At 49.0% G+C, this 25,413-nt stretch overlaps 1 protein-coding gene across 14 annotated transcripts in view; it reads right to left on the bottom strand.

Annotated features, from left to right (window-relative positions):
• The window catches only part of NIPBL (NIPBL cohesin loading factor), a 1,942,504-nt gene that overhangs the window by 560,987 nt on the left and 1,356,104 nt on the right, over positions 1-25,413 (bottom strand). For all 14 annotated transcript variants that reach the window (XM_078674965.1, XM_078674957.1, XM_078674966.1 and 11 more), the window contains one exon: positions 15,816-15,950. In XM_078674965.1, coding sequence (XP_078531091.1) covers positions 15,816-15,950 — 135 coding nt within the window. The remainder of the gene's footprint in view (positions 1-15,815; positions 15,951-25,413) is intronic.

The raw sequence follows: 25,413 nt of genomic DNA, 5'->3' as shown, positions 1-25,413 counted from the left end.
AAAAAGGGAGGAGAACGGGTGAGGGCAGTGGCCCCTGGCAGGGATCAGAGATCGTGCTTGGCCCCTTGAGTGCATCCGGGTATGGCTTACCTTCGAAAGTTCGGATATCTGGCAAGGTGATGGCGCGATGGTCTCACCTTCGTGCAGCTATGTGGACTTGGGCGAGTGCCTGTAATATAGTGTACTCGATACAGAGGACGTACTCCATGGAATCGTGGCAATGGCGGCCATTTTAGGCCATAGGGACGAGGTCCCGCCATCTTGGAGTGGTGTGGGGAAAGTGCAGTGAGTGATTATTAGAGCAGTGAATGTGCAATTAAGTGACATGTAATGGACTACTCAGTGACATGGTGACGATTTTACATTTCTGCAATTTGGTTACTTCGTTTCTGTTATCGTATTTACATACTTATATGCATAATTAAAACAATAGTTTCAGGTACTTATGAGAATGAGTTTGGTTACTCCGTTTTGGCATTGTGTTCCTTGTATGCATTAATCAAAACATTTGCATGGGCATTTGGTACGCATGGAACTGTACTCAAACTTCAGAGCTACCGAGACAACAAAAAGGAGGGGGAGTATCTAGTGCCCAAGTTTGAACAGTCAAAGCAAAGTGGTCCAGTCTTCAGCCCTGTTAAGGCCGTTGTGCATTGAAACAAAGAGAATAATACATTTGAGTTCCTCCTTGTTCAGCAAGGTAGCCATGTTGCCACCTCCTGGTGGTAGAGTCAATACTTTTAAAGCTGTCCATCTGATGTCATCCTCATTATGGTTTGCATTAGTGAAGTGGTCCACCAATGGGGCATTGGGTGTCCTGCATCTGATTCGACTTCTGTGTTGACTGATGCGTGTTTTGATTTTCTGCGTTGTTTGGCCGATGTAAACTTTATTGCAAGGGCAGTGAATTAGATAAATGACATTACATGTATTGCAATTGGAGAAACAATTACATTCAGATGTGATGTTATTGAATGTCACAGATTTGCCCTCAATTGTAAATTTACATACAATGCAGCCCCCACATTTGAAATGCCCAATGATAGGAGACAACCCCCATGCAGATTCAAGAGTACCAGATTGTTTTATGGTGGGCAAGGCTGCTCTTACTAGGTGGTCTTTAAGATTTTAGCTTTTTTTGATTCTACATCGGCCAAACAACGCACAATCACAATAGTCCTGACGATGATCCCGGTTTATTAGGAGCCAGGGGATCGAAACGTCGACCTTTTAAATACATTACTACATATATGACCATTGTGTTAAATCCTTTGTAGTAACTGTAATTGTGAGCTTGCCATGTTATGTAACGGATTGCAAGCCACAAAATTGGCTCCATCTCTTTTTGCCTGTTATTTCTTTCCTTCACTCCACTTTTTGTTGCTTTGAATGATAGGTACAGGACTGTGCCCTATCACTTGTTTGTATGTCAATTGTTATTACTACATCTAATACAAAATAAACATCCGTTGCCCGGCTGGGTACACGGAGTGAATATAATTTATAGCACTGACTCTGGTCTATAAATCTATTTTACACTATTGTGCTCCCTTACTACTAGGACCTTTGTTCTTTCTAGTACTTGATTACCCATGGTCCTAGTTTATCCATTGGGTCCCCTTGTGTTTTATAAAAAGACTCAAGCACTGAGCAGGCAACAGAGGGACGGACTATGGGGGAAGGCTGTGGCGGAACAGGGAGACAGCAATCCAAGTAGCTCGAAGATCAAAAGACAGGGCATCCCAAACTGCCAGAATGGCGACACCATGCCCGTATGAGTATGAGATGCATAAACAGCACTAGCAATATCCCAGAACAGAAGAGAGAGTCCAGAATGAAGGAGGAAGGAGGACTACTCCCACCTCATTGGTGCAGGAAGTGGAAACCAACGAAAGCTAAAGGATAACATCAAGAAATGTAACCAGAGCCTACCAGGCTAGCCCACACAAGGGAGGCCGGAGAGGCCACAACCAGGAAGCGAAGGGCAAGAGGCAGGAACTGAGCAACATCTTACAGGCGGGAACAAAAGACACGTCCAGTGCATACCTGGTCACCAAAAGGGGTGACAGGGGCGAACAGCATCACTCGGAGGCACGCTGAAGCGGACCACAACTAAAACATGCACAGAGCAGACAGCCACGGAGTCAACAAGGCGGCAAAGCTAAAATAAGCATGGAACTGCCCAACAGACAGCTTGAAGGCAGAGGTGAGAACTCTCCCACGAAATACAGATAAGCAGGGTGCAACACCTGGGACTACCTGCATCAGAGGAGCTGTCCCGCAGGCACAGGCGACAGAGTACGGTGACACCCAGTGAAAAAGACACATCCGAAGGGAGTGGCCACAGAGGCACCGAAAGTGGCAATAGGAACACGCATAACTGTAGAGAAGAACCTCAGATCTCCAGACCACTTCCTCCAACTGTGAGGAGAAATCCACCCCCCCCCCACGGAAGAGTGGGACTGTTTAGTATATGAACACCAAGAAAGAAGCATCGTGAAGCGGGGGGACCACCCCAGGGAGTGGAACGCAAGGAACCCTTAATGCCGGAGATGCAGGAAAAGGCACTGAAGTGCACTTAAACGTACTAGAAAAGACACCGCCTTGCAGAACGAGGCAAGCTCTAGTACAAGCACTGAATTGCTCCTTGAAACACGGAGACATAGGACCAGACTTCGCAGTAGCGACGTAGATATGTTATCTAGCAAAAGGGGGCGAGCTACGACCATGCAACTACAGGTGCCGCAGGAGAAACCAACCTAGCGCACCTATTGCAGAAGGTAGCCGCGTTTTTAAGCGTGTTGAAATATATTGAAACCCTCCAAAGAGGAAGAATGAGGCACAGATGCAATGCTCAAGCAAGGCGAGACCCATGGTGTATAGGAGATAACGCCAAAAGGCACAACACTGAACACCGTGCAACGGTAAGACAATGGGGTAATTGGACATAGAGAGCCCAAAGGGGCCTCTATGCCTGCCAGACGCATAGCAGAGCTATACAAAAGCATACAGGTATCCCACTTGGGAGTATGGCACACCCCCAAGAACCACGGAGGAAAACCTCTTAGGACAAACCATAGTCAGAGGACCGAACAAAAATAACCCGTGGAACACCGCCACAGTAGGCTTTCTGCCAGTCTAAAAAATGCATAGTGCAACTGGTGGACGCTGAATAAAAGGATAACCACGCAAGAACATGTCAAATGGAGACCTGCGAAACACAGACCTATGGGGGGAAGGACGAATGCCCTGAAGGATGCGCTGAACAGCGGAATCGGCATGGGATCAAACAAAAACACCCATCAAAGAGTAGGTCAACAAGACGTTCCCGGATATTTTCCGGAAAGATGCCATCCCGCAACCAAAAGGGGTGGTGATGGGGCCGTAGGGCAACCGAACCAGCCATAGCACAGCCTAAGGAATCTGCAGTATCCAAGGCCGAGTGGATTGTAAACTCCGCCAAATCAAGGACATCACGGAGAAGATGAAGGGGGTCAACACGAACACCTTCAGAAGTGGCCGATAAACTCGGCAGAGTCCCAAAGGGCAGAAGTAGCCCGAGCCAAGACACACACTGTATTTAGTGATCGAAGAGCTGCGCTAGTGGAGGCGAAAATGTTACGGCCCCACGACTCCAGCCATATGGACTCCCGGGAGGGAGGAAGCAGCAGCTGAGGCAAGGAAGGGAAAGCAGTTTGCAGGACAAAACCCTGAACGTCTGGGTGAACAAATAAGCAAACTGGATCATGTGGAGCAGGACGGTGGCGGTGCAAGAAAGAATGAGCCACCATATCACCGGAATCTGGCCGAGCCCAGGTGCCCAAAAGGGCATCATAAAGAGAGGCTTCGAAGGGAAGAAGCGGCTCAACACTTCCCGAACCGTGGTGGAAGACATCCAACAGAGGGTCAACTGGCAAGGGGACCGAAGGGGGTTGCATACTCAGAACATGAGCGGCCAAGGAGACAACCTTAATGAACTCCGCACCGGCCTTGGTAGCCCTCCAAGGAGGGGACAGCAACTCATCCGTGGGTGAGGGCTGTAAACTAAGTCTCCCACCCCAAGGAGGTCGACCAATGAACTGATGATGTGACCAATGCCCAAAAGAAGGAAGCCCCATTGATGAATTAGGGTCCTAATGGGGCTCCTGCGGAGGGGAGTGGCCGGGGCCACACATTCTAAGGGGGGGGACAGGCAAGGACAGATCCGGCGTCGCCAAACTCTCCAGAAGTTTTCGGAGAAGAGTCAACAATTCGGCGTCGGGGCGGCCGGCACTGCTTCGTCCGGCGCCGACTCAGCCCCATCTGGCGCCGGACCGACTCTGCCTCGTCCGGCGCCGATTCCACGTGAACCACAACAAGCTCTGCTTCTGAAGAAGGGGGCCGCGCCTGGAGCCAGGGAGGCAAGCCTACGGTGCCGCAGCGGCGCAGACTCAGCCTCAACTACAACAGGCTCCGACTCCGAAGTAAGAAGCGGAGTCGGAGTCGGAGAGGCGAGTTTACAGCATCGACCCCAACTCCGGACAGGCGGCCGCCTGCCCAAAAGGCCGAGGTGTGCTCGAAGCAAGGTTTTGAGCACCAGCAACAACCTGCGACATCACAGGGAGCCCCATGGGACTATGCGGTGGGGCAGGGGTGCTATGGGTCATAGAGGGGGACCCATCAGGGCCGCACCCTGACGACTCCATATCTCCTCCGTCCCTGGAGGGCAAGGGTTCATTTGGCGCCATGGAACCGCTTACTCCGGATCTGCCTTGCTCGTGGAAAAGAAGGAAACTGACAGCGCGCCGGGAGTAACTTATATGACCCCGCTGACAGCACGTCCGTGGACGACGTCAGGGCGGGGTCGTGAGGCACTGCTGCAAAGAAATTTCCGGATCAAGACTGATGCCTGGGGATATTCTAAGTTAAGGAATCTGTGGCTAGATGTCTATCAGATGCAATCCCTCCCAGAATAGTGGATCTGTGAAACAGCACAGATTAAAAAGTCCTGCAGATAGAACTGTCTAAATGGCCATTCTGATGAACCGGACTGTCAAAGCAATACTGCTTCGTGAACATGCGCACCAATGCCAACGTAGAAGCCTGATAAACATCTAGGATTGGTACTCCACACACCAACACAATGGCAGCAGCCTTCTAGCTGGTGGAATTAGCCCTTAGTACTTCTGGAGGCCGTCAATGCATAGCAGATCTTAAGATCGAGGACTATCCATGGCCCGCTTCTGTACTGCCTCATCCTTTGCCACAGTGAACCTCAAAATAGCAGAGTGTCCACCTGGTGTTCCTTGGTACAATCGATGTAAAAGCTCTGCGCTCTTTTGAGGTCCAAGTAATAGGTCTCTTTCAAGGGATGAGGCAGAGAAAAGCGTGTCAGAAGAGATAGGTGGCTTTAAATCTCACTTTCTTGAAGTGGAAATAATGTTTTCCACTTTCTTCCCCAATTCTTGAGGAAAAAGTGGACCTAGGTCTACCAGGTACTGATGCAACTTCTCATGCAATTACTTAATATGTGTTCCTTCATTAACAGGTTGTAAATTCCATTAAAGTAATGCATATTGTTTCCAGTTAAGCAGCCACCTAGAGATTTTACTGAGTAGTGTACAAAATCAATCCAGGATTTGTTTTGGGTTTTGTGAGACCCCCTGAATCTAATTCTGTACTCCTCAGTTGTGAGCCCAAATCCCTCAGAGTTCTCTTCATGAGGTCATAAAACCCAGCATCTGCCCCTGAATGGGTAAGGAGTCGGTCTTTGCAGATACCAGAGAACAGTTCTCAAAGGATTTCCCCCCCAGAAAGTCTTCTTCACCCTTCTGGCTTCACAAGCCCTCTCAAAAGCTGTCAACCCCTTGGTGATATCATCACCCTCCTCATATTTAGGGACAATCCCTTTAGGGATTTTAGGATCATAAGATTCCTCTCTATCCTTATTATTTTGATTGCTGCCACAATTGATGGGTGCTAACCCCATCTCCTTTCTTTTTCCAGAGCAGGAGTCTGGATTCTAGATCAAATCTTTTGTCCAGCCTTGCGAAAAGGCTGCCCTCCTCATCGAGGCTGTCCTCAATGCCCTCACCAGAACCTGGACCACCTGTGTGGCCTCTAGGTCCCCAGAGATTAACTCTTGGAATCAAGGGTACATGGACCCTTTCTGCCCCAGGAAGTGACGAAGGTGAGTACCTATCTCTATCCTCCTCCCCTCCTTCCTCTTCTGCTTGGTAATCACCATTCTCAGAAGAGTTGGCCTTAGCATACTCCGCCAACAGCCCCTGGAGCTTTTGTTTGGTTGGATGCTGGCCCAATGGTATATCTTTAATTTTACATAAGAACCTTAACTCCTGAAAAGACAGGTGAAGGTAAGGGGTGAGGTCGAGCTCAACATGTCCTGTATGTTATCTTGATTATCTTCACTAATAGCTGGGTTCTGTTTTTGAGACATTCTAACAAAAAGTACGAACCCCTCTACCCTTGACTATAGTGACTCTTTATTTTCTACAATTCTAAAGGGACTTACGCAAGGCCCTAACAAGACTTTTAGTAGTTTGGTAAAAATGCCAATTTGTAAAAATCTGAATTCTAAAGGCAATTTAAGAGTTCTGTCGTGTGATCAGGTGGTAACCAGGTAGTCCAACAAATGCAAGTTGTGTATCCCACCGCTGATCCACAAATGTAGGAAACTGGCTCTTTATATACTGCACCAAAGTAAGGTACAGTGTATATAGAGTCCAAGGGTCTCCAGAGGTAGGCAGAGGTTAAAGTTAGATAGAACCTTACTCTCTAAAGTGGTAGATTGGTCGAGCAGTAAGGCAGTATCAGAGGCCAGTGTTAAGCATTTGATGTACACACCCAGTCAGCAAATGAATTCACAGAACTGAACTCTAGCCCAATTGTTTTTGTAACAAAAAATATACTGTTTATTTTTTGCACCAAGCAAGCCTGGTACAGGTGAGCATTAAATAATTTTCAGTAATAAGTTACTGGATATAGAACTGTTTGAAATGCAATTGTAATTGTACGTTGTTTGATTTACAGGGAATCAGTAGAATGCAACACTTCGCAAATAAAGTACATTGGAAGGAATAGGTTTTTTCAATAAATTGCAGGTAAGTTACTTTTACGTTACTTTTTCTAACTCAATGCTGGATGCCTAGATTCAGCAGTGGGACATTTCCTGTAAACAGGTGAGTAAATGCGTTTTTGTTATACGTGCGATTTTTAAAGAATATTTTCAGTTTTCAAAACACCACACTTAGAAACTTTTTGGAGATGTACATTGAAATGAATAGGCTTTGTCAACAAATTGCAGGTAAGCCACTTTTACGTTACTTTTTCTAACTCAGCGATGGATGCATGGATTTAGCACTGCTACATTTCCTGAAAACAGTTGAGACAAGGCGTTTTAGTTAGTTGTCCGATTTTTAAAGAATATTCTTAGTTTTCAAAAGTCGACACTTTGACACTTTTTCTCCCAAAAAGTTTCTATGTTATCCTAAGAGGAAAAACGGGTTATCGGTTTCGAGGTAAGTACTTGGTCTTTGGAGTTAGGGTTCTGGGGTTAGACTCAGGGGTCTCCCAGGGTCACTGATGCACTGTTTTTGCACCCTCAGTGGCACTAGGGCAGCCGGGTGCAGAGTGTTGAGGTCCAATGTTATCCTATGGTGGATAGGCGGGCTCCGGTTGGTGGCTGCTGCCAAGCAGGCCACAGGGTTGTGGGAGCCAAGCTCCTAGGGTTTAGCTCAGGGCAAGTTGGAGACCAAAGTAGCACCAAAGGTGCATCCTCAGCGGCACTAGGACGGCCAGGTGCAGGGTGCTGTTTTGAGGTTGGGTGCCTTGTTGATTTCAATGGAGATTTCCCCGGGACAAAGAAACACTGCAGGCTCGGGGATGGGGATCTTCGACGGGTAATTTGGAATGTTGAGGGTTGGTTAGGCACCGCCTGGTTGGGCACACAAGGCTCTGGATGTCGGGTGCAGTGTTGCCTTTGGACGTCGGATTTTCTTACCCGCTCTGGTCGCTGTGGGGGGTCCTCTGGATTGAGGCTGCAGGTGTCGTCTGGAGGCTTGAGGCAGGTCAGGGGTCGCCAGATATTGGGTCAGGATCGCAGGGGGGACCTCGTTGTGGTATTTTTCCACACTAGCTCGGGCTGGGTTCTGCGGTTGCAGAGTGGGCTGGATTCGCGGTTCCTGGCTGGCACCAGAAGCTGGAGTTTAAACATGTCCGCTGTTCAAGGGAGAAATAGCCTTGAAAGTGAAGGCAGGCCTCCCGGGTTTGTGAGATTGCTGGCTGCTGGACACACCGGAGTTTCGCAGGAGCAGGTTCGAGGGGAGAAAGGCCTGTAGGGCTGGGGCCAAGTCAGTGGGCATCGTCCTCTTGTTAGCTCTGCACGGCTTCTCGTCCTCTTCTTTTCCTGTAGTTGCTGAATCGGAGGAAGGAAGGTTCAGGGTTCCCCCTAAATACTAAATTTAGGGGCGTTTACAGGTAGGTAAAGTGCAGGGACCAATGAGTCCCTTCCCTGGGGTGGGCACAACACCCCCTATTCTGCCACTCTCCAGAGGGAGGGGGGCAGGAGCCTGTCCCTGGTTGACTGGGTCCCCCCATCCTCAAGATGGTGGGGACTCGAGGTTATGCTTCACCTTGCCTCCCCCACCTTAGGGGTGGAGTTGGCAGAGTTGGGCACAACTCTCTTCCTCACTTGTTTTTCCCACTGGTTCTCCCGCCCAAAATGGGGGATAGAACCAGTGGGGACCAGTTGCTGAAAGCAGCAAATGGTCTGGAGAGGCTCACAAAGGCGGCATGCCATTGAACCTTCTCCTTCGTGAACCCCCCCCCCATCCTGGGGGCAGAGCCTAAGCAGCCACTAGGAGTCGGTTGAGTGTCAGGGGGCATCTCTAAGATGCCCTCTGTTGTGCATTTTCCATTAAATCCCACACTGGCATCAGTGTGGGTTTAATGTGCTGAGAGGTTTGATACTAAACTTCCTAATCTTCAGTGTAGCCATTATGGTGCTGTGGAGTTCGTAATGACAAACTCCCAGCACACATACTCTTAATGGCAGCACTGCACTTACAGTGTCCAGGAAGGGACTTGGGCACTGTAGGAGTACAGGGCTCATGCACCTGTATCCTCAACATTGGCATAGGGCACCTAGCTAGAGCGATGACTGATATATGCCATGGCAGTGGTTTGTTGGCATGACACACAGGGATGTGCCATGTCGACTCTTCACTGTTGTTCTGCACCAAGACACGCGGCATACAAAGGCAGTGCGTGAGTGTCAGGGTACAGGGCCTCTAAGGGTGGCACAATAAGTGCTGCAGCCCTTAGAGGACTTCTCCGGTTCACAGTGCCCTGGGTACCTGTGCTACCATTTACCAGTGGCCAGAGATGCCAAATGGGTTTAGGGAAGGAACATAGGCCCTGGGTACCGGATTGGCAGGAGCCCAGGGCACACTCAGTCAAAGGACATCAGCAATTCAGCAACAAGCATTGGCATAGCCATTAGGCCTCGCTTTGGCACCTTATGTGTTTAGCCAGAACCGTTGGCTTTGTTGTAGAGCATTGTGGCTGCTGTGCATCATGTTGAAAAGTTATAAGTGTTAAGCATTTTTGTTACCTTTATACAAACTAAGACGACATACAACTGAACAACCTGATTAAAAAAAGATTTTAACATAAAACAAAATGTTCTAGTTTTTTTGTACTTGCACTGCTGGCAACTTCTTCCTGCCTGTTCTCATGCTTGTTTGTTATAAAAAAAAAATGTTATTGGGGAGTGGGACAAATAACGGGGGAGAGGAGGTTGGAATAAGGTAATTTAATTAGAACACAAGCAGCAGACGGACACTAGGGGAGAATCAACAGATGCCAGATACTGAGGGCAGACTGATGTGATGCTTAGGTGGTGGCCTGATGCAAAATGGTGGTGGTGAGCAGTGGCGGCTCTTAATGTCGACGAGTAGTGGGGCGGGCACGCACAAGAACACTCCCTTCCTCCCATCCCTCACAAGCACCCATACACACACTCACTCCCACCCATCTCTACATGTTCACTCACACCCATCCATTCACAAGCGCGCACACATACACCCATCATTCGCTAGCACATACCCATGCACACACCCATTCAAAGCACACAGCACTAATTCACATACATTCAGTGAGCCGCCATGTTTAGTATCTCTAGGCTGTTGAAACCTCCCAGTGGTTTGTCACCCACTTGACGTAGCTGAGAGCTTCCAGCAGGATTATGTCTGGAATCCCTTAAAAGAAGTTAGTGAGTAAAAGCACATAGCACCGAGATCTGTGAGTCACTTGCAGGTAAAAATGTCAAAAGCCTCTGGGATCCACGTGTCTTTCTTCTGCAGAGGCGCCCCACTGTCTGCGCTAGATTGCACCAACATTATCCATTTCCAAGCATCCCTCGTTGTCTGCTGCTAACGGAACAGTGCTAGAACGTTAATTTGCAGACGATCACACAATGCATCTAGTAAGGATAATTTGGCGCCAGATTTATTTGCTTTCTAGTGCACAGTCTTCCCATGCTGTAGCGCTACGCATTAGCCGGAGAAGCTCACCTTCGCCAGTTTAAAATAATGTATATATCTTTATCCATAGCATTTTCTTTGTATGTGCTATTAGTATTTCTTTATGTTCCAGTGCAAGAAGAAAGCACACTACTTGCTTGCTGATGGAGCAGTGTGCACTTGAGATTGCCATTTATTTTATGTTTAGACTAATTTCTGAAGGCTTTGTATCCTTGAGACATTTTGCCGTGAGGCAATATGATTATATTTTCATGTTGACAATGTCCATTTTGGAGGCGGCCGGTATGCTCTGCTCGCAATCTGTTCGCCGCTTTTCAGAGGTGACTTTTACATGCAGATAGGAGTAGAAACGACTGCCCCACGTGGACTCGCGCAGCCCCTCTAGACTGCTTTCCAACACTAAATATTTAACTGATCTGATTCCCACCCTTTAAATAATAAAATATGCCATTCATCTGGATTTAGCAACTGTCTGGTTGAACACGCTATCAGTCTATATGTATTAACACTCTGTAGTCGGCAGTCTTCAAAAAACAGCTTACAGAAGAAAGGTGACCTATATCCTAGGGTCAAGGGGCAAAGGATGGATGTCATTCCGGCCTACCACTTGATTTTGGTGAAATTATGTCTCCACTGTACTATTGCTTAAATTCCCACAGAATCCCTCTTTCCAATCATGAGAGTAATCTAGCACAGCATGTGATGTAATGAGATGACTAAAGGTGTGTTGTTGCACAAACAACAAAGAGAATTATGACTGCTGCTGGGAGGAGGTGCATCACGCCAGAATGCAGCTGCAAACATCCAAACACTCCTAACAAATGCACTTAAGCAGAAATGCGGGCGGTGGCTTTTCAAACAATAAGTGTAAAAGCAGAGAACGTGTATTAATGATTTAGCAAAGGCTCTTGAGCACATGGCAAAAGCCTTTGAGGAAACGGGCCGTCTTCAGTCGCGGCCGGCATTACGGGCAGGTGGGGGTGGAAATGGGATCGTCACGATGCGGAGGGGATGAGGGGGGGGGGGGGGGGTGGAGGAGGGAGGGGTATAAGGGAAAAAAATATATATATATATAATACAAGTTAAACTTACCGTCCGCTTTTCCCCGAGACTCCCAACGTCCTGCTTTTTGAATTCTGCAGCTCGTCACCAGGAAGGCTGCAGGCAGCCTCCCTCCCCTCCACCAATCACAACGCTGCAATGGCAGTGTTGTGATTGGTGAAGCCGCTGCCCCATCCGGGTCATTTTCTCTCTGTATGCTGCAGCATACAGAGAACAGGGGCAGTGAGCGGTGTTTCTCGAGCGCAGGGGGGAATGGCTTGCCCACTGTTGTTCCTACTCCCTGTTTGGGCGGCCTCAGGCTGCCCAAGCAGTCAGTATGAACAACAGTGGGCAAGCCACTCCCCCTGCCCTCGAGAAACACCGCCCACTCCCAACCAGGAACTTCAGCTTTCTTGCCGTGCGAGAAGGCAGAAACATAAATGGTAGTTATTACCATTTATGTTTCTGCCTTCTCGCACTGCTAGAAAGCAGGGGGGTGGCGACCAAACGCCCCTATAGACGAGCAGCCACTGGTGGTGAGCGATATTTGGTGCTCAGGTGGTGCCGCTATATGTTGTGGATTGGCGGTATGTTGTGGATTTGAAAAATGCTGTTTGATGTGTAATTATGTGGTGTCTATTGGAAATGTGTGGAGTTGAATTGCATGGCCTGGAACTGTGGTGTTGAGTGAAAATATGCTTAGTGAAATTGTGTCATGGTGTGGAGTGCATTTATGTTGATTGGTGGTATGTGGCATAGAGTGCATTTATGTGGAGTGTATTTATGTTGCATTGAGTAGAGTGTAATTATGTGGCGTGTAACCATGTCGTATTGAGTGGTATTTTGTTGTGTATTTATGTTGCATTGAGTAGAGTGTAATTATGTGGCACAGTTGTATTATGTGGAAAGTATTTATGTTGCATTGAACAGAGTGTATCTATGTGACATGTAATTATGTGGTACTGAGTGGAATTATGTTGAGTGCATTTATGTTGCATTGTGTAGATTGTAATTACATGGTGTGTAATTATGTGGTACTGAGTGGTATGTGGAGTGTATTTATATTGCTATTAGTAGAGTAATTATGTGGTGGGTAATTATGTTGCACTCAGTGGTATTAGGTGGAGTGTATTTATGTTGCATTGAATAGAGCGTAATTGTGACGTGTGATTATGTAGTACTGAGTGGTATTATGTGGAGTGTATTTATGTTGCATTGTGTAGAGTGTAATTACGTGGAGTGTAATTACGTGGTGTGTAATTATGTGGTACTGAGTGGCATTATGTGGAGTGTATTTATTTTACATTGAATAGAGTGTAATTATGTGACGTGCAATAATGTGGTACTGAGTGGCATTATGTTGAGTGTATTTATGTTGCATTGAGTACAGTGTAATTATGTGGTGTGTAATTATGTGTACGGAGCAGTTCCCGGGGCAAGGGGTGTGTGGGGGTCAGAGTGAGGCGGCCCCATTCTTTGAAGCCTGCCTCAATCTGACGCTTCCCTTCATTCCACCAGAGGTGTACCTGAAGTACACCTGCCATGACTCAATCTTTGGGTATCTGTAACCCCACAGGAACTTGCACTGTCTCACTTTTCATTTCACAGTTGGCATTCTTCCCCAGAATGAGTATATTTTTTTCTTTTGCTGAAGTATTTTGTCTACTGAAAAATACTATGAAACATGAGCATTCAATGCAAAAAAATAGTTTTTGGTCGGCTTTTTCCACTAACTTCGAGTCTGTTCAGGGAACAGTATTTCCCCCTTCCGGTTTACAGCAGAACCTTGTTTCTCTCTAATAATTTGTCTTTCATCTGTCACCTCTTTTTTTTTTTTTTTAAAGCTTGTTGGTTATTTATTAAGGCAGCCCCAACCGGTTTCTCAATTTAACATAAATCATGTTGATGCCCCAGGTTTGCAATGGTCTAGCAAGAGTGCCACGGACCCTGATGGCAGTAAGGGTAACGGTCCCTGCTACCTCCTGTTGGGTGGCAAAAATATTTATAACTGGGGTGCAGCGGGCCCTTCAAAACTCTGGGTGCCGGTGCCACTGCACCTGGAGAGATACGCCTCTGAAGTCCCACAGCGCTATGTAAAATCAGCACTTAAATAACATACCCAGAAATAGGTTTTAGGAAAAACATTTTCAACATACAACTTACTGACATAGTATGCTCGGTTATACATATTATATCACTGGAATGGCCTTGCAGTGCTATAGTTAATCAAACACGTCATTTAATTTCTGCTCAGTCTATCAGAACACACAAATGTCCTTTCACGGACACAGATTTCTTACCCTTTAATTTAGCACTAACTTATGAACAAATACTGTGACTAAAATAGCAAAGCTGGCCGCAACAGACGCGCACCCGTAATCCGGTACTTCATATCTAAGGTTTTATTATAGCGCAAAAATGTACCCAGAGGCCATCAAGGTGCTGTGCAATGGTTGAAACGCCAGGCTAATATAAGACATAACATAGCACAACTATGTGACATTTCACAATGTAACCCTCTCACAAATGCTTATTGGCGACTATTAGTTTCAGTTGATATGTTGGCATTGTAGAAAGAGCTTGCATCTGGTCTACTAACATTTCCACAGGGCCATGTGTTTTCCAAAGCACCTGGACTACGACATGCTGGCGCTATATAAAGCAGATAAACAAACCATTCAAGTGAAACTGTCAAGGTACCTTGGCCAATGTTTGCAGCTCCAAACTACTTGGGCAGAGCTAGATTCCAGGTGCTATATAAACAAAAGTATACCAAATAATCTCAACATAGAGAGGAGCTTTGGAGAGGCCTAAGCCTGGACAGGAAGGTGGCAGGGGGGTTCCCAGGCTCATGAGCTGTGCATGCCGCCGGGCCTCTGCAGCATCCCACAGCAACTCGGATAAAAACAAGCGCGGTGCGTGCGCACTGCATGGAATGCGAGGTATGCAGCTGGCACCCGGCCGCGCTGCTGCTCGCTCCTTAGGCCAGGGGAGAGAGAAGGCGGGACATGCACCCGCCTTTAGCAAATTGCGTGCTGTCTTTCTTAGAAAAATGCCTGCAAAAGCCAATAGCGTGGGAGTAAAAAAAAAAAAAAAACTCGCGCCTCACGCACAAGCGTGTGGTCCTAGTTGGAAGCCATTACAAAAAGCCTCGCAGAGCAACGCGTGCGCGCTGGTTCAGGCGAGACCTAAAAAGTGTGGGCATACCATGCAAGAAAGAGGGCACTTTCTCACAAGGCCAAAAGGCAATAGAGCAGGTCTAATCCTGGTACAAATGTCTTTCATCGCATAAGTGTGAACCCCTTCTATTACTTCCTCCATCAAAGAGGTCTACCAGTTTCAGGCAGGCAGACAAGAGAATGTGCATGATTTAGATGTGATACGGGATGGACATCAACTGCCCAGCACAAAACCACCATCTTGTGAGGCATTCACATGTGTAGGCCAATGGACTCCGCCATTCTCGAGTCCAGCATGGCTGATAACCCTACAGACATCTTCACAAAACTCAGACATGATGCAGAGCAAGGGTCCAACATACATTACAGCACTCCCCTTTTAAGAGGGGAAGTCTCCCCACAGGGTTGCAGATAGAACAGATGTACGCCATTCACTATACTACACTGCCACTATGGTCATTCACCATGAGGCTGTGCAAACGGGGACATACTTTAGGTGTCAGCTGGACATTACTGTCCAGCTCATATTGTGCAAGCTTAAATTACAGGAGACTTTCAACTCCGGCCACACGAGTGTCTCTCTCAAAGAGAAAACACAAGACGGTCCCGAAACATGCGAGGGCAGGACAGCAGAGCTTCACAAATCTATGTAAAGAACTAATAGGTTCACACAGTCTAAAATGATTTCGAAACAGTGGGAGCAGATACCTTCACAAACGCACAAAACTTAGCAGCTCCTTTAAGTTGCAGTAAAATTAAAACCATTAGAACCAAAAGTGATGATAACAAATATTAAGTTTAAGACGGATATTGACAATGACAATGACTAATACATAGCCTCACATTGTACAGTAATGCTTCAAATTGTAAAACGGCAAACTTATTCACAAACCTTCAGGATGCTACCTAAAAAAGAAAGCTTGGCGATACTGAATTTTCATTACATGATAAACTAGAAAAGAAAAAATGCTGCAAAAAGATAACTCCTTAAAATCAATAAGCGTAAGTGCTAAGGAGTCATGTCAGATTGCATGTAAGAAGCAAATATTACTACCTTTATTCCTTCCTCATCATTTACTCTGCGAATCATTTTCACACACATTTCTGTAATTTTTGGAAAGGTAGGTTGTTCAAGGCAAATATCTCGCAATATTTTTATAACTCTTTTTCTTACACTGATACCGGTGTCCTGAAAGAAGAGAAAATAATGATTAACAAACATCTATATCAAAACATTTAAACCCTTTTCAATACAATGTACTGTTTTTTTTAAAACTAGGTTAGATGCAGGGAAAGAACAGAGAATGACAAAAGTGATTTAAAATAATCCACTTTTTCTTTAACAGATCTGCTATCCTACCATAAATTCACCATTCATTAAAAAAATCTCTCTGAAATTTTTATCCTAGCAACACGTGTTAAAGTGACTTCAGCTACCGAGCCAGTAAGGAGTGAGGTGTGGCATCACAGTTAAAGGAAACAAATGACCAACAAGCCACAACGAACAAGTTACTTACCTTCGGTAACGATATATCTGTAAGAAACAGTAGTTAGTATTAGATTCCTTACCTTAGAATATCCCCAGGCGTCAGTCTGGATCCGGAAACTTTTGCGTAGCAGTACCCCTGCGCGTCGGTAGGCGTCGTCTGCAGGCGTCCCCTGCGGCTCCGCGTCGTCGGCGTCGTGCGCCGTGATGACGTCGCTGGAGTATATAGACGCCGCCTCCGCGCGCTGACGTCAGTTCTTTGCACACAGCTTTTCCGCGCCAGAACACGCAGAGCCATGTGAGAACCAACACTGGTGCCATGTGAAACTAGGGCCCTGAAAGGGATGTCCTTAACCCTAGGTATCAGTTCGCAGAACGGGGAGGATGGGTGGGGCGGTAAGGAATCTAATACTAACTACTGTTTCTTACAGATATATCGTTACCGAAGGTAAGTAACTTGTTCATCTGAAAGAAACAGGTTAGTATTAGATTCCTTACCTTAGAATAGATACCCCAGCAATACCAACCCCGGTGGTGGGTCTGCGAACCAATACAATCCTACACCAGAAAATCCTGGAGGACCGAACGGCCAAAGAAGCCGTCCCTCCGGACTTGACTGTCCAGGCAGTAATGCCTCGCAAAGGTGTGCAGCGAGGCCCACGTAGCCGCCTGGCAAATGTCCTGCAAAGGGACTCCCCGGCCCAGGGCAGTAGTAGCCGCCGTGGCCCGAGTGGAATGGGCCCTCAGCCCAACAGGAGGCTCCTTCCGAGCCAAAGAGTAGCATGCTTTGATGCACAGGACGACCCATCGAGAAATGGTTCGTTTCTGTACCGCCCGTCCCTTCTTCTCACCCACGTAGCCAACAAACAGTTGGTCATCCACCCGGAACTGGCGTGTGCGATCCATATAAAATGAAAGCGCACGTTTTGGGTCCAGACGATGGAGCCGCTCTTCATCTTTTGAAGGATGCGGAGGCGGGAAGAAGGAGGGTAAGGTGATGGACTGCCCGATGTGAAAAGCAGAAACTACTTTGGGCAGGAAAGAAGGTCTAGTTCTAAGAACCACCTTGTCTGGATGAATGGACAAGAAAGGAGGTTTCACAGAAAGAGCCTGGAGCTCACTCACTCTCCTGGCAGAGGTGATGGCAACCAGGAAGGCCGTCTTTAAAGTCAGAAGACGGAGAGGACAGGAATGAAGCGGCTCAAAGGGAGCGCACATCAAGAAAGTCAGAACCAGGTTCAAGTCCCACTGAGGCATCACGAACGGAACAGGTGGATACATGTGCGTGATGCCCTTCAAGAATCTTGTTACAATAGGGGACTTGAACAAAGATGGCTGATCAGGTAGCCTTAAGAAGGCGGAAAGGGCCGAAAGGTAGCCCTTGATAGTGCCCAGAGCAGAGCCCTGCTGGGCAAGAGAGAGAAGAAAAAGGAGAACCTCGGAGAGAGGGGCAGAAAGGGGATCCACAGCCTTTGCTGTGCACCATGCCACAAATCTGTTCCGCCGGCAGGCGTATACCGACTTTGTGGAGGGACGCCTGGCTGCCAGAATCACATCACAGACTTCAGGAGGCAAGTCAAATGGCCTCAACTGTCGCCGCTCAATCTCCAAGCATGGAGGTGGAGACTGGACAGGTTCGGGTGGAGGACCGTCCCCTGCTGCTGCGACAGAAGGTCCTCCTGAAGGGGCAGGCGGATCAAGGGACCGACTGACATGCTGAGTAGCTCGGGATACCAGTACCTTCGAGCCCAGTCCGGAGCCACAAGGATAACTTGGGCCCGGTCGCGCCTGATCTTCTTCAGCACTCTGGGCAGAAGTGGTATAGGCGGAAAGGCGTACAATAGACCGCAACTCCACTCGCGCCGAAAGGCGTCGCCGAGAGAGTGCCGTCTTGGAAACTCCAACGCGCAGAACTGATGACATTGCGCGTTCTCTTCTGTGGCGAATCGATCTAACCAAGGCTCTCCCCATTGCAGAAAGAGGCCTTTCGCCACGTCCGAGTTCAGACGCCATTCGTGATCCACCGAGCACCGACGGCTGAGTTCGTCCGCCCTGGCGTTCAGAGAACCTGCCAGGTGTTGAACCGTCAGAGTCACGCCCTGACGTTCCAGCCATTGCCAGAGGCGCAGAGCCTCCTGGCAAAGGGTCCACGACCCCACTCCGCCCTGCTTGTTGCAGTACCACATGGCGGTGGTGTTGTCCGTGAACACCTGCACCACACTCCCGTTGACAAAGGGGAGGAATGCCTTCAGTGCTAGGCGAATCGCCCGCAGCTCCAACATGTTGATATGGAGCCGGGACTCTGCCGGAGACCAGATGCCTCTGATCTCCGCCTCTCCCAAGTGGCCTCCCCAGCCCTGGAGGGACGCGTCCGTCACAACTACGTGCTCCGGTTGGGGAAGGGAGAGGGATCTGCCTCTGACCCAATCGCGGTCCGTAAGCCACCACTGCAACTGTCTCGCAGTGCCCTCCGAGATCAGGACGTGGTCGGATAGGTTGCCCTGATGCTGGGCCCACTGAAACTTCAGGTCCCACTGCAGAGCCCGCATCCGCCACCTGGCGTGATGCACCAGAAGGATGCAGGAGGCCATCAGTCCCAGAAGCCGCAGCGTCAACCTGACCGAGACCCGGGATAACAGCTGAAAGATGGGAATCAGAGCCTGAATATCCCGGACCCGCCGTTCCGGAGGATAAACCCGAAACTGCGCCGAGTCGAGAACCGCCCAGATGAAAAGGAGCTTTTGAGAGGGACACAGGTGTGATTTCGGCACGTTGATGGAAAACCCCAGCTCGTGCAGGAGGTCTGCCGTCATCTGAAGGTGGTGGACGACTGTCTGGGGCGAGCCCGCCTTCAACAACCAGTCGTCGAGGTAGGGGAAGACTGAAACCCCTAACCGGCGCAGATGAGCTTCGACCACCGCCATCACTTTCGTGAACACCCGTGGGGCGCTGGTAAGGCCGAATGGGAGCACGAGAAACTGAAAGTGCTCGTGGCCTACCGTGAACCGTAGGTAACGCCGGTGGGCCGGCAGGACGGGGATGTGAAAATACGCATCCTGCAAGTCCAACGCTACCATCCAGTCTAGCGGGTCTAGAGCAGCCAAGACCTGAGCCAAAGTCAACATCTTGAACTTCTCCTTCCGGAGGAAGCCGTTGACGTTCCGTAGATCCAAGATAGGACGCAGGCCCCCCTTGTCCTTCTTGGGTACCAGAAAGTAGTGGGAATAGCAACCACACCCTACTTCTGGCCCAGGAACGCGCTCGATGGCCCCCTTGGCCAAGAGGGCCGTAACTTCCTCCTGCAGAAGTGTCAAGTGGTCCCCCGACACACGGTGGTTCTGCGGTGGCATGGCTGGAGGAGTGGTCTCGAAGGGGAGGGAGTAGCCCCTTCGGACGAGCTGCAGCACCCACCTGTCCGATGTGATAGTGCGCCAGCGGGAGTGGTGATGGCGAACCCTGCCACCCACTGGCGTCACATGGGCCTGAAAGCTCGGACTAGGAGGATTTTGAGGCTGCTGCAGGGGGAGGTGTGGCCTGACCTCGCCGCTGTCCCCGACCGCCACCACGGCGGAATCCACGGCCGTCACCGCGTTGAGAAGTGTTCTGCGGTGCGTGGCTGGCAGCACGTGTGGGACCGCCCCTTCCGTGGCCACGAAAGGAGCGAAACGAACCCGTTTGCTGGCGCTGGGTCGAGAGACCCAAGGACTTGGCCGTGACCCTGGAGTCCATGAAGCGCTCAAGCGCGTTGTCCGCTTTGTCGCCAAACAGGCGACTGCCATCGAACGGCATGTCCATCAAGGCATTTTGGACATCCGTCGAAAAATTGGCGGATCTCAGCCAGGCGTGGCGACGAATCACCACCGTCGTGGACATCGCTCTGCCCAGCGAGTCGGTCGTATCAAGACCACACCTGATGGAATACCTCGCCGCGTCTTGGCCTTCAACCATAGCCTGGCCAAGCTTGTCCCGTACCTCCTGCGGGCATTGCGGCAGACACTCCGCGACCGTATCCCACAGAGAGTGGGTGTAGCGGCCCAAGAGGCATGCGGTGTTGCAAGACCGCAGTCCCAGACTCAGGGACGAGAAGACCTTTTTGCCATACTGGTCGTACCTCTTAGATTCCCTGTCGGGCGGGGCCGACGGGAACGCGGATTGGGAAGTTGAGGCCTGGATCACCAGACTCTCAGGGGTGGGATGGGTGGACAGGAACTTAGGGTCGTCCGAACACGGACGGTGGCGCCTGGCAACGTTCCTATCAACAGGCGAACCTGAAGCGGGCCTGGACCACGTGCCCAACAGAACGTCCGTCAAGGCTTCATTAAACGGCAGCAGAGGCTCCTGTGGGCATGACTGCGGTTTGAAGACCTCGGTGAGGATGTTAGGCTTCACTTTTGCGACGGGGAGCTCAAGGCCTTGGCAGCCCTCATCCGCACCACAGAATAAGCAGCCCCAGCCTCCGACGCCACAGTGGGAGGCGAGACAAAACCAGGGTTAGGAGATTCGTCCAGACCACTGGCATCACCCAAGTCACCTGTCCAGTCCACGTCGTACTGACACTCGCGTGACAGAGGGTCCTCAGACCCCTCCCAACCCTCTCCATAATCTTCATCATCCCCATATTCGGATTCAACGATGTAGACCGGCTCCTCGGGGTCAATGGGCCCCATCGGCGCCGGACTCGGCGTCGGACGACGCCGGTCCGACTCCGCGTCTGGAATTGGAGAGGGAGTGGGGGTGGCGCCGCCCGGGGCCGGCGCCGGAGCCCCGACGCCAGCCGGAACCCGGCGTCGGAGTCACGGCGCCGCGCGGAGGCGGCACCACGGGTCGCCCCGATGGAATCGGTGCCGGAGAGGCCGGTTGACCAGCCGGCAACGACCCTGAAGGGCCCAGCGGCGCCGGGGCCGGAGCCGACGGCGGCGTCGGGGCCGGAGCACCCGACGGCGCCAGGGCAGGAGCACCCGAACCGCTCGGGCCCCCGGACGGGACCACCGGGCCCGCAGGCGCCGTAGGCCCCGTCGGAGGAGACAGCGCCCTCATGGCCATGAGGAACTCCTCTACCTCCTCACGCGACGCGCCTTGCCCAGGGACCGGCGGGTATGGAGCAGGCAGCGTCGGCGACCCACGCGGAGCCGCCCGAACCCCCGGCCGCATCGCGCGGGAGTCGGGGGTGCGATGACGACGCCCCGACTTCTTGTGTCACTTACCTGAGGAACCGGAGGAATGGTGACCACTTCCGGAGCGCTCGTGGCGGCTCCGCGACCGTTCTCTCGACCGCTCCCTCGACCTCCGGCCGGACCGGGACCGCTCTCGACGCGGGGCCCACATCCGGAGCTCGAGTAGCTTGCGGGACCGCTCCCGCCTAGCCTTACTCGTTAAGGCCCGGCAGTCGACGCAGGACTCGACGTCGTGGTCCGTGCCCAGGCACCGGAGGCAGAGTCGATGGTGGTCGGTGACCGACATCAGGCGGTTGCACCCGCCACAATTTTTAAAACCGGGCATCCTACCGGCACCTAAAGAGTTAGAGTAATCAAAAAACCTTGGTCAAAAGACGGGAGTACTGCTCTTCGGATCTGCGCTAACTGGCGCGGAAAAAAGAAGAACTGACGTCAGCGCGCGGAGGCGGCGTCTATATACTCCAGCGACGTCATCACGGCGCCGACGACGCGGAGCCGCAGGGGACGCCTGCAGACGACACCTACCGACGCGCAGGGGTACTGCTACGCAAAAGTTTCCGGATCCAGACTGACGCCTGGGGATATTCTAAGGTAAGGAATCTAATACTAACCTGTTTCTTTCAGATACATTGGTTCTACCTTTATCCACAACACAACAGTCTAGGAATTAGAGCTGCAACTAGAAAATAAAATTTTTAAAAATTACGTTCCTAAACAAGGCACCTTATCTGCACCAAGAGGTGAGGTGAGATAATGAAGCAAAATTATCATTCTGAAAACAACAACTAATTTTATCTTTAATAACGTAATTTCCTGACAGGTACGATGGCTGCTGCAGAATACTTATATGAAGCCCTTCCAAGGAGTCAGATTGGGTTCGAAATGTATATGTTGTAACAGTTACCAGAGCTAGGAGGCACCACCCGGCATTAACACAGAGACTACAAGGTTCACAGGCAGTGATGCAATGAGTCCATTTAAATTAATGGTAACAGAGTTTCCGTCTAGGTTGGCTATACCCAAAAAGGACTAAGGATTTAGAGGAGAAAGCCAAAGAACAAATTAAAAAACAAATAATAATAAAAAAAAAAAACAGGAGGTAAATGTGTCATGGGGTTGGAAATGTGTGGCATGCAACTGTTGTAGTGAGGCCTTCTTGGGCCCACTTTGGCTACCCATTTTTATTTTTTTACATTTTACACGTTTTAGGATGACCATTTTAGCAATTGTATTTGTTTAGGCTTGATTGATATTTTGAGATGACTGTGTACATGCTGGTTGTTTTTAGAACACAGAACAAGATATCCAAGTGCTTGCATTTTCCGTTTGAAGGAAGCTTCCAACATCTAGACATCATTGCATCAGAGCTGAATGGGTCAGAGGGGCACTTGAACTAGTGCTGTGTTCACATTGCAGCTCTGCTGGCGCTGATCTTCTATCCTGCAGAGAGGGAGCCCAATTCACCTCATGGCTGATACCCTGGTCCAGATATCTAGGCTTGGTGGCTCAGGCTAACCTAAGAGACTGGCCAGAGGGTACACCCACTATGCTCTCAGAGTAGGGATAGTGATGAGTAAAAATGCTAAGAAATCAGCCATGTTTGGACTGTTTATTCTTTTCACCATGTTCACGATACTGGTTACATTGCTTTGTTTAAGCTGCCTAACAATTGCAGCTCACTCTTTCAATGCAAGTGAACAGATGTTTAAATAAATGTACTGAAAATTGTATTTGTATCTTTGTTGTGTTTACAGTGGGCATTTATAAGTAAACAACAAAAGGGTTAAGATCAGTTTCACCGATTCCCTTGGGAATCAAGGGTGCCATGTTTGAGGTTGCTTTTGGTGCTTTGAATGGGTATATCTGCTTTCCTAAGCAATAGAAGACAAATTGTTTCCACTTTGCAACGTAACAGGCTCACATCGTGGGTTTGCATGCCTCACACAGGATATGCACACACACACTTTGCTCATGGCAACCAAACTCTTGGACCTTAGGTGCCAGATTTCTAAATTCATCTGCCTGAGGTCTGGATGTCAGAGGTCTGATGCCGAGTCCGGTGATCTGACTTGATCAGTAGCTTTTTATGCTGATGTACTGACATTCCCAGGAGAATCAACTACCATAGGTCTGTTGGCTAAGTTGGTGCCACAGAATAAGGGTCCTGGATGTTGGCCTCTTTTTCCCCACAATGTATGCGATCGGATGCATTGGAGGAAAAGCATAAGCAAACATTCCTGACCAATTCATTCATAGTGTCTTGCCCATAGACTCTGTGTATCTGGGGCTAAGTCTGGGCATTTTGTGCAGTGGCAGACAGATTGCAGGTGTCTCCTATTTTTGAAAGGACCTATTAATTATTCAAAGATTCTTCTGCCAGTCGTGTACTTCTTCATAGTCCCTGTTTAATATTTCAGTAAATTCATTGCCCACCCCAGACAGATACCCAGCCAGAAGCTGAATGTGATTTCGAATGGCAAAATACCAGATCTTTTGGGCTAGTTCTGACAGCTGGGACAAACCCCCCCCCCCCCCCCCCCCCTCTGCTTTTGGATGTAGTAAATAGCTGTCATGTTATCGGTCTTTCCTGGGACTATTATGGTCTCAAAGAGCTAACTGGATGCTTTCAGCTCTGGCAGTTGATCTAGAAACTGTGCTGTCTGCTGAATCATTGGCTGCAGTTGTAAAAAGAATAAGGCTCCTGGGATAGCCCCTGTATATACAAAACAGGCAGGTGAACGGTTTATAGCACCAAAGAATGCAGTGGGACTACTGTCTTTACACATCTCCAAGATAGAGTCTGACTTCACTCTGAGAAGTCTAGACCCATTGAATGGCTATGCTTGCACACAGTCAGAAAATCGTGTCAACCTCATCCATCCATATCTTTAGAACACAAAACTGGTCCCTGCTGCTGTACTAATGCAGTTTGTGGTGTCCAAGCATTCACAGATAACCTATTTCACTACCTCTTGTCAACCATGGATAGTGTGAGTCTAGGAGGAAATACAGTTTTCCGAGACCACCAGCAAGATCTTGCTAGCTATATCCCATAAAGAACACTTGTAGCGGTCTACCAGGCAGGCTGCATTTATGAACCGCAGAGCCAAGACGACAGAAGAAAACGTTGAATTGCTAAAAGTATCAATCCATTTGGATTTGTTATCCATGGGATTGATTGGAAATGAGTTTGGATAAACAATACAGGTCGAAGCCTGCACTTCAAGACTTTCTGGGGTAGGGTGCTTAGTGAGAAAATCTGCGTCACTGGGTGCAAGTCTGTGCCGTCCGACAACAAGCAAAATAATGGGCAGACAAAGAAATGGCTTCAACTACATACTCATAAAAGCATCATTCATGGCATAATTGAATGGGAGAAAAATTTGATTTTGCCAGCCAAAGTTGGAAAATCTTCTTTAGAACATTTGTCATAGTTTCAACGAAGGGCAACTGTAATTCTAATAACTCAGCTGCCCTCCAAAACACCACTGCAAATGTGGAACTTTCCTCCGCTGTTTGCCCATTCAGAAAGTCAAGCTCTGTTTCACAGGAGGGGTCAAGCCCACTGCATTTTATAAGTGAAAGTATAAGGCAGTAGATGTACAATGAGGAGGAAGTGAGCCACCCGCCCTTCCACATCACCATCAGTAAGTTGGGGTGCTCCATGTCTGGTCAGAACCAAAAAACAGAACGAAGCCTCTGCTGACAGCGACGTCGCAATAGAGACACTGTTAGACTACGACTGTATGACAAATGGTTGCGCTTTAGGCATTTTGTAGCATCACAAAAAACTTTAGTGGAAACGTGAACCAGGCCTTTAAGAAAACAGGTGATTAAAATAAAGACTGTTGGTCTGGTAAATGCAAAAAGGCCGAAAGGGCCAACAAATAACCTTTAACAGTGCCCACTGCAAGACCCACTTTGGCTAAAGACAGAACAAAAAACAAAACATCCAACAACTTTGCAAGTAATGGGTCTCACCTAGGACAAAA

Source organism: Lissotriton helveticus, chromosome 2_1, assembly GCF_964261635.1.
Source record: "Lissotriton helveticus chromosome 2_1, aLisHel1.1, whole genome shotgun sequence".
NCBI lineage: Eukaryota > Metazoa > Chordata > Amphibia > Caudata > Salamandridae > Lissotriton > Lissotriton helveticus.
Note: the sequence above shows the minus strand (reverse complement) of the source record. Positions and strands in the feature narration are given on the sequence as shown.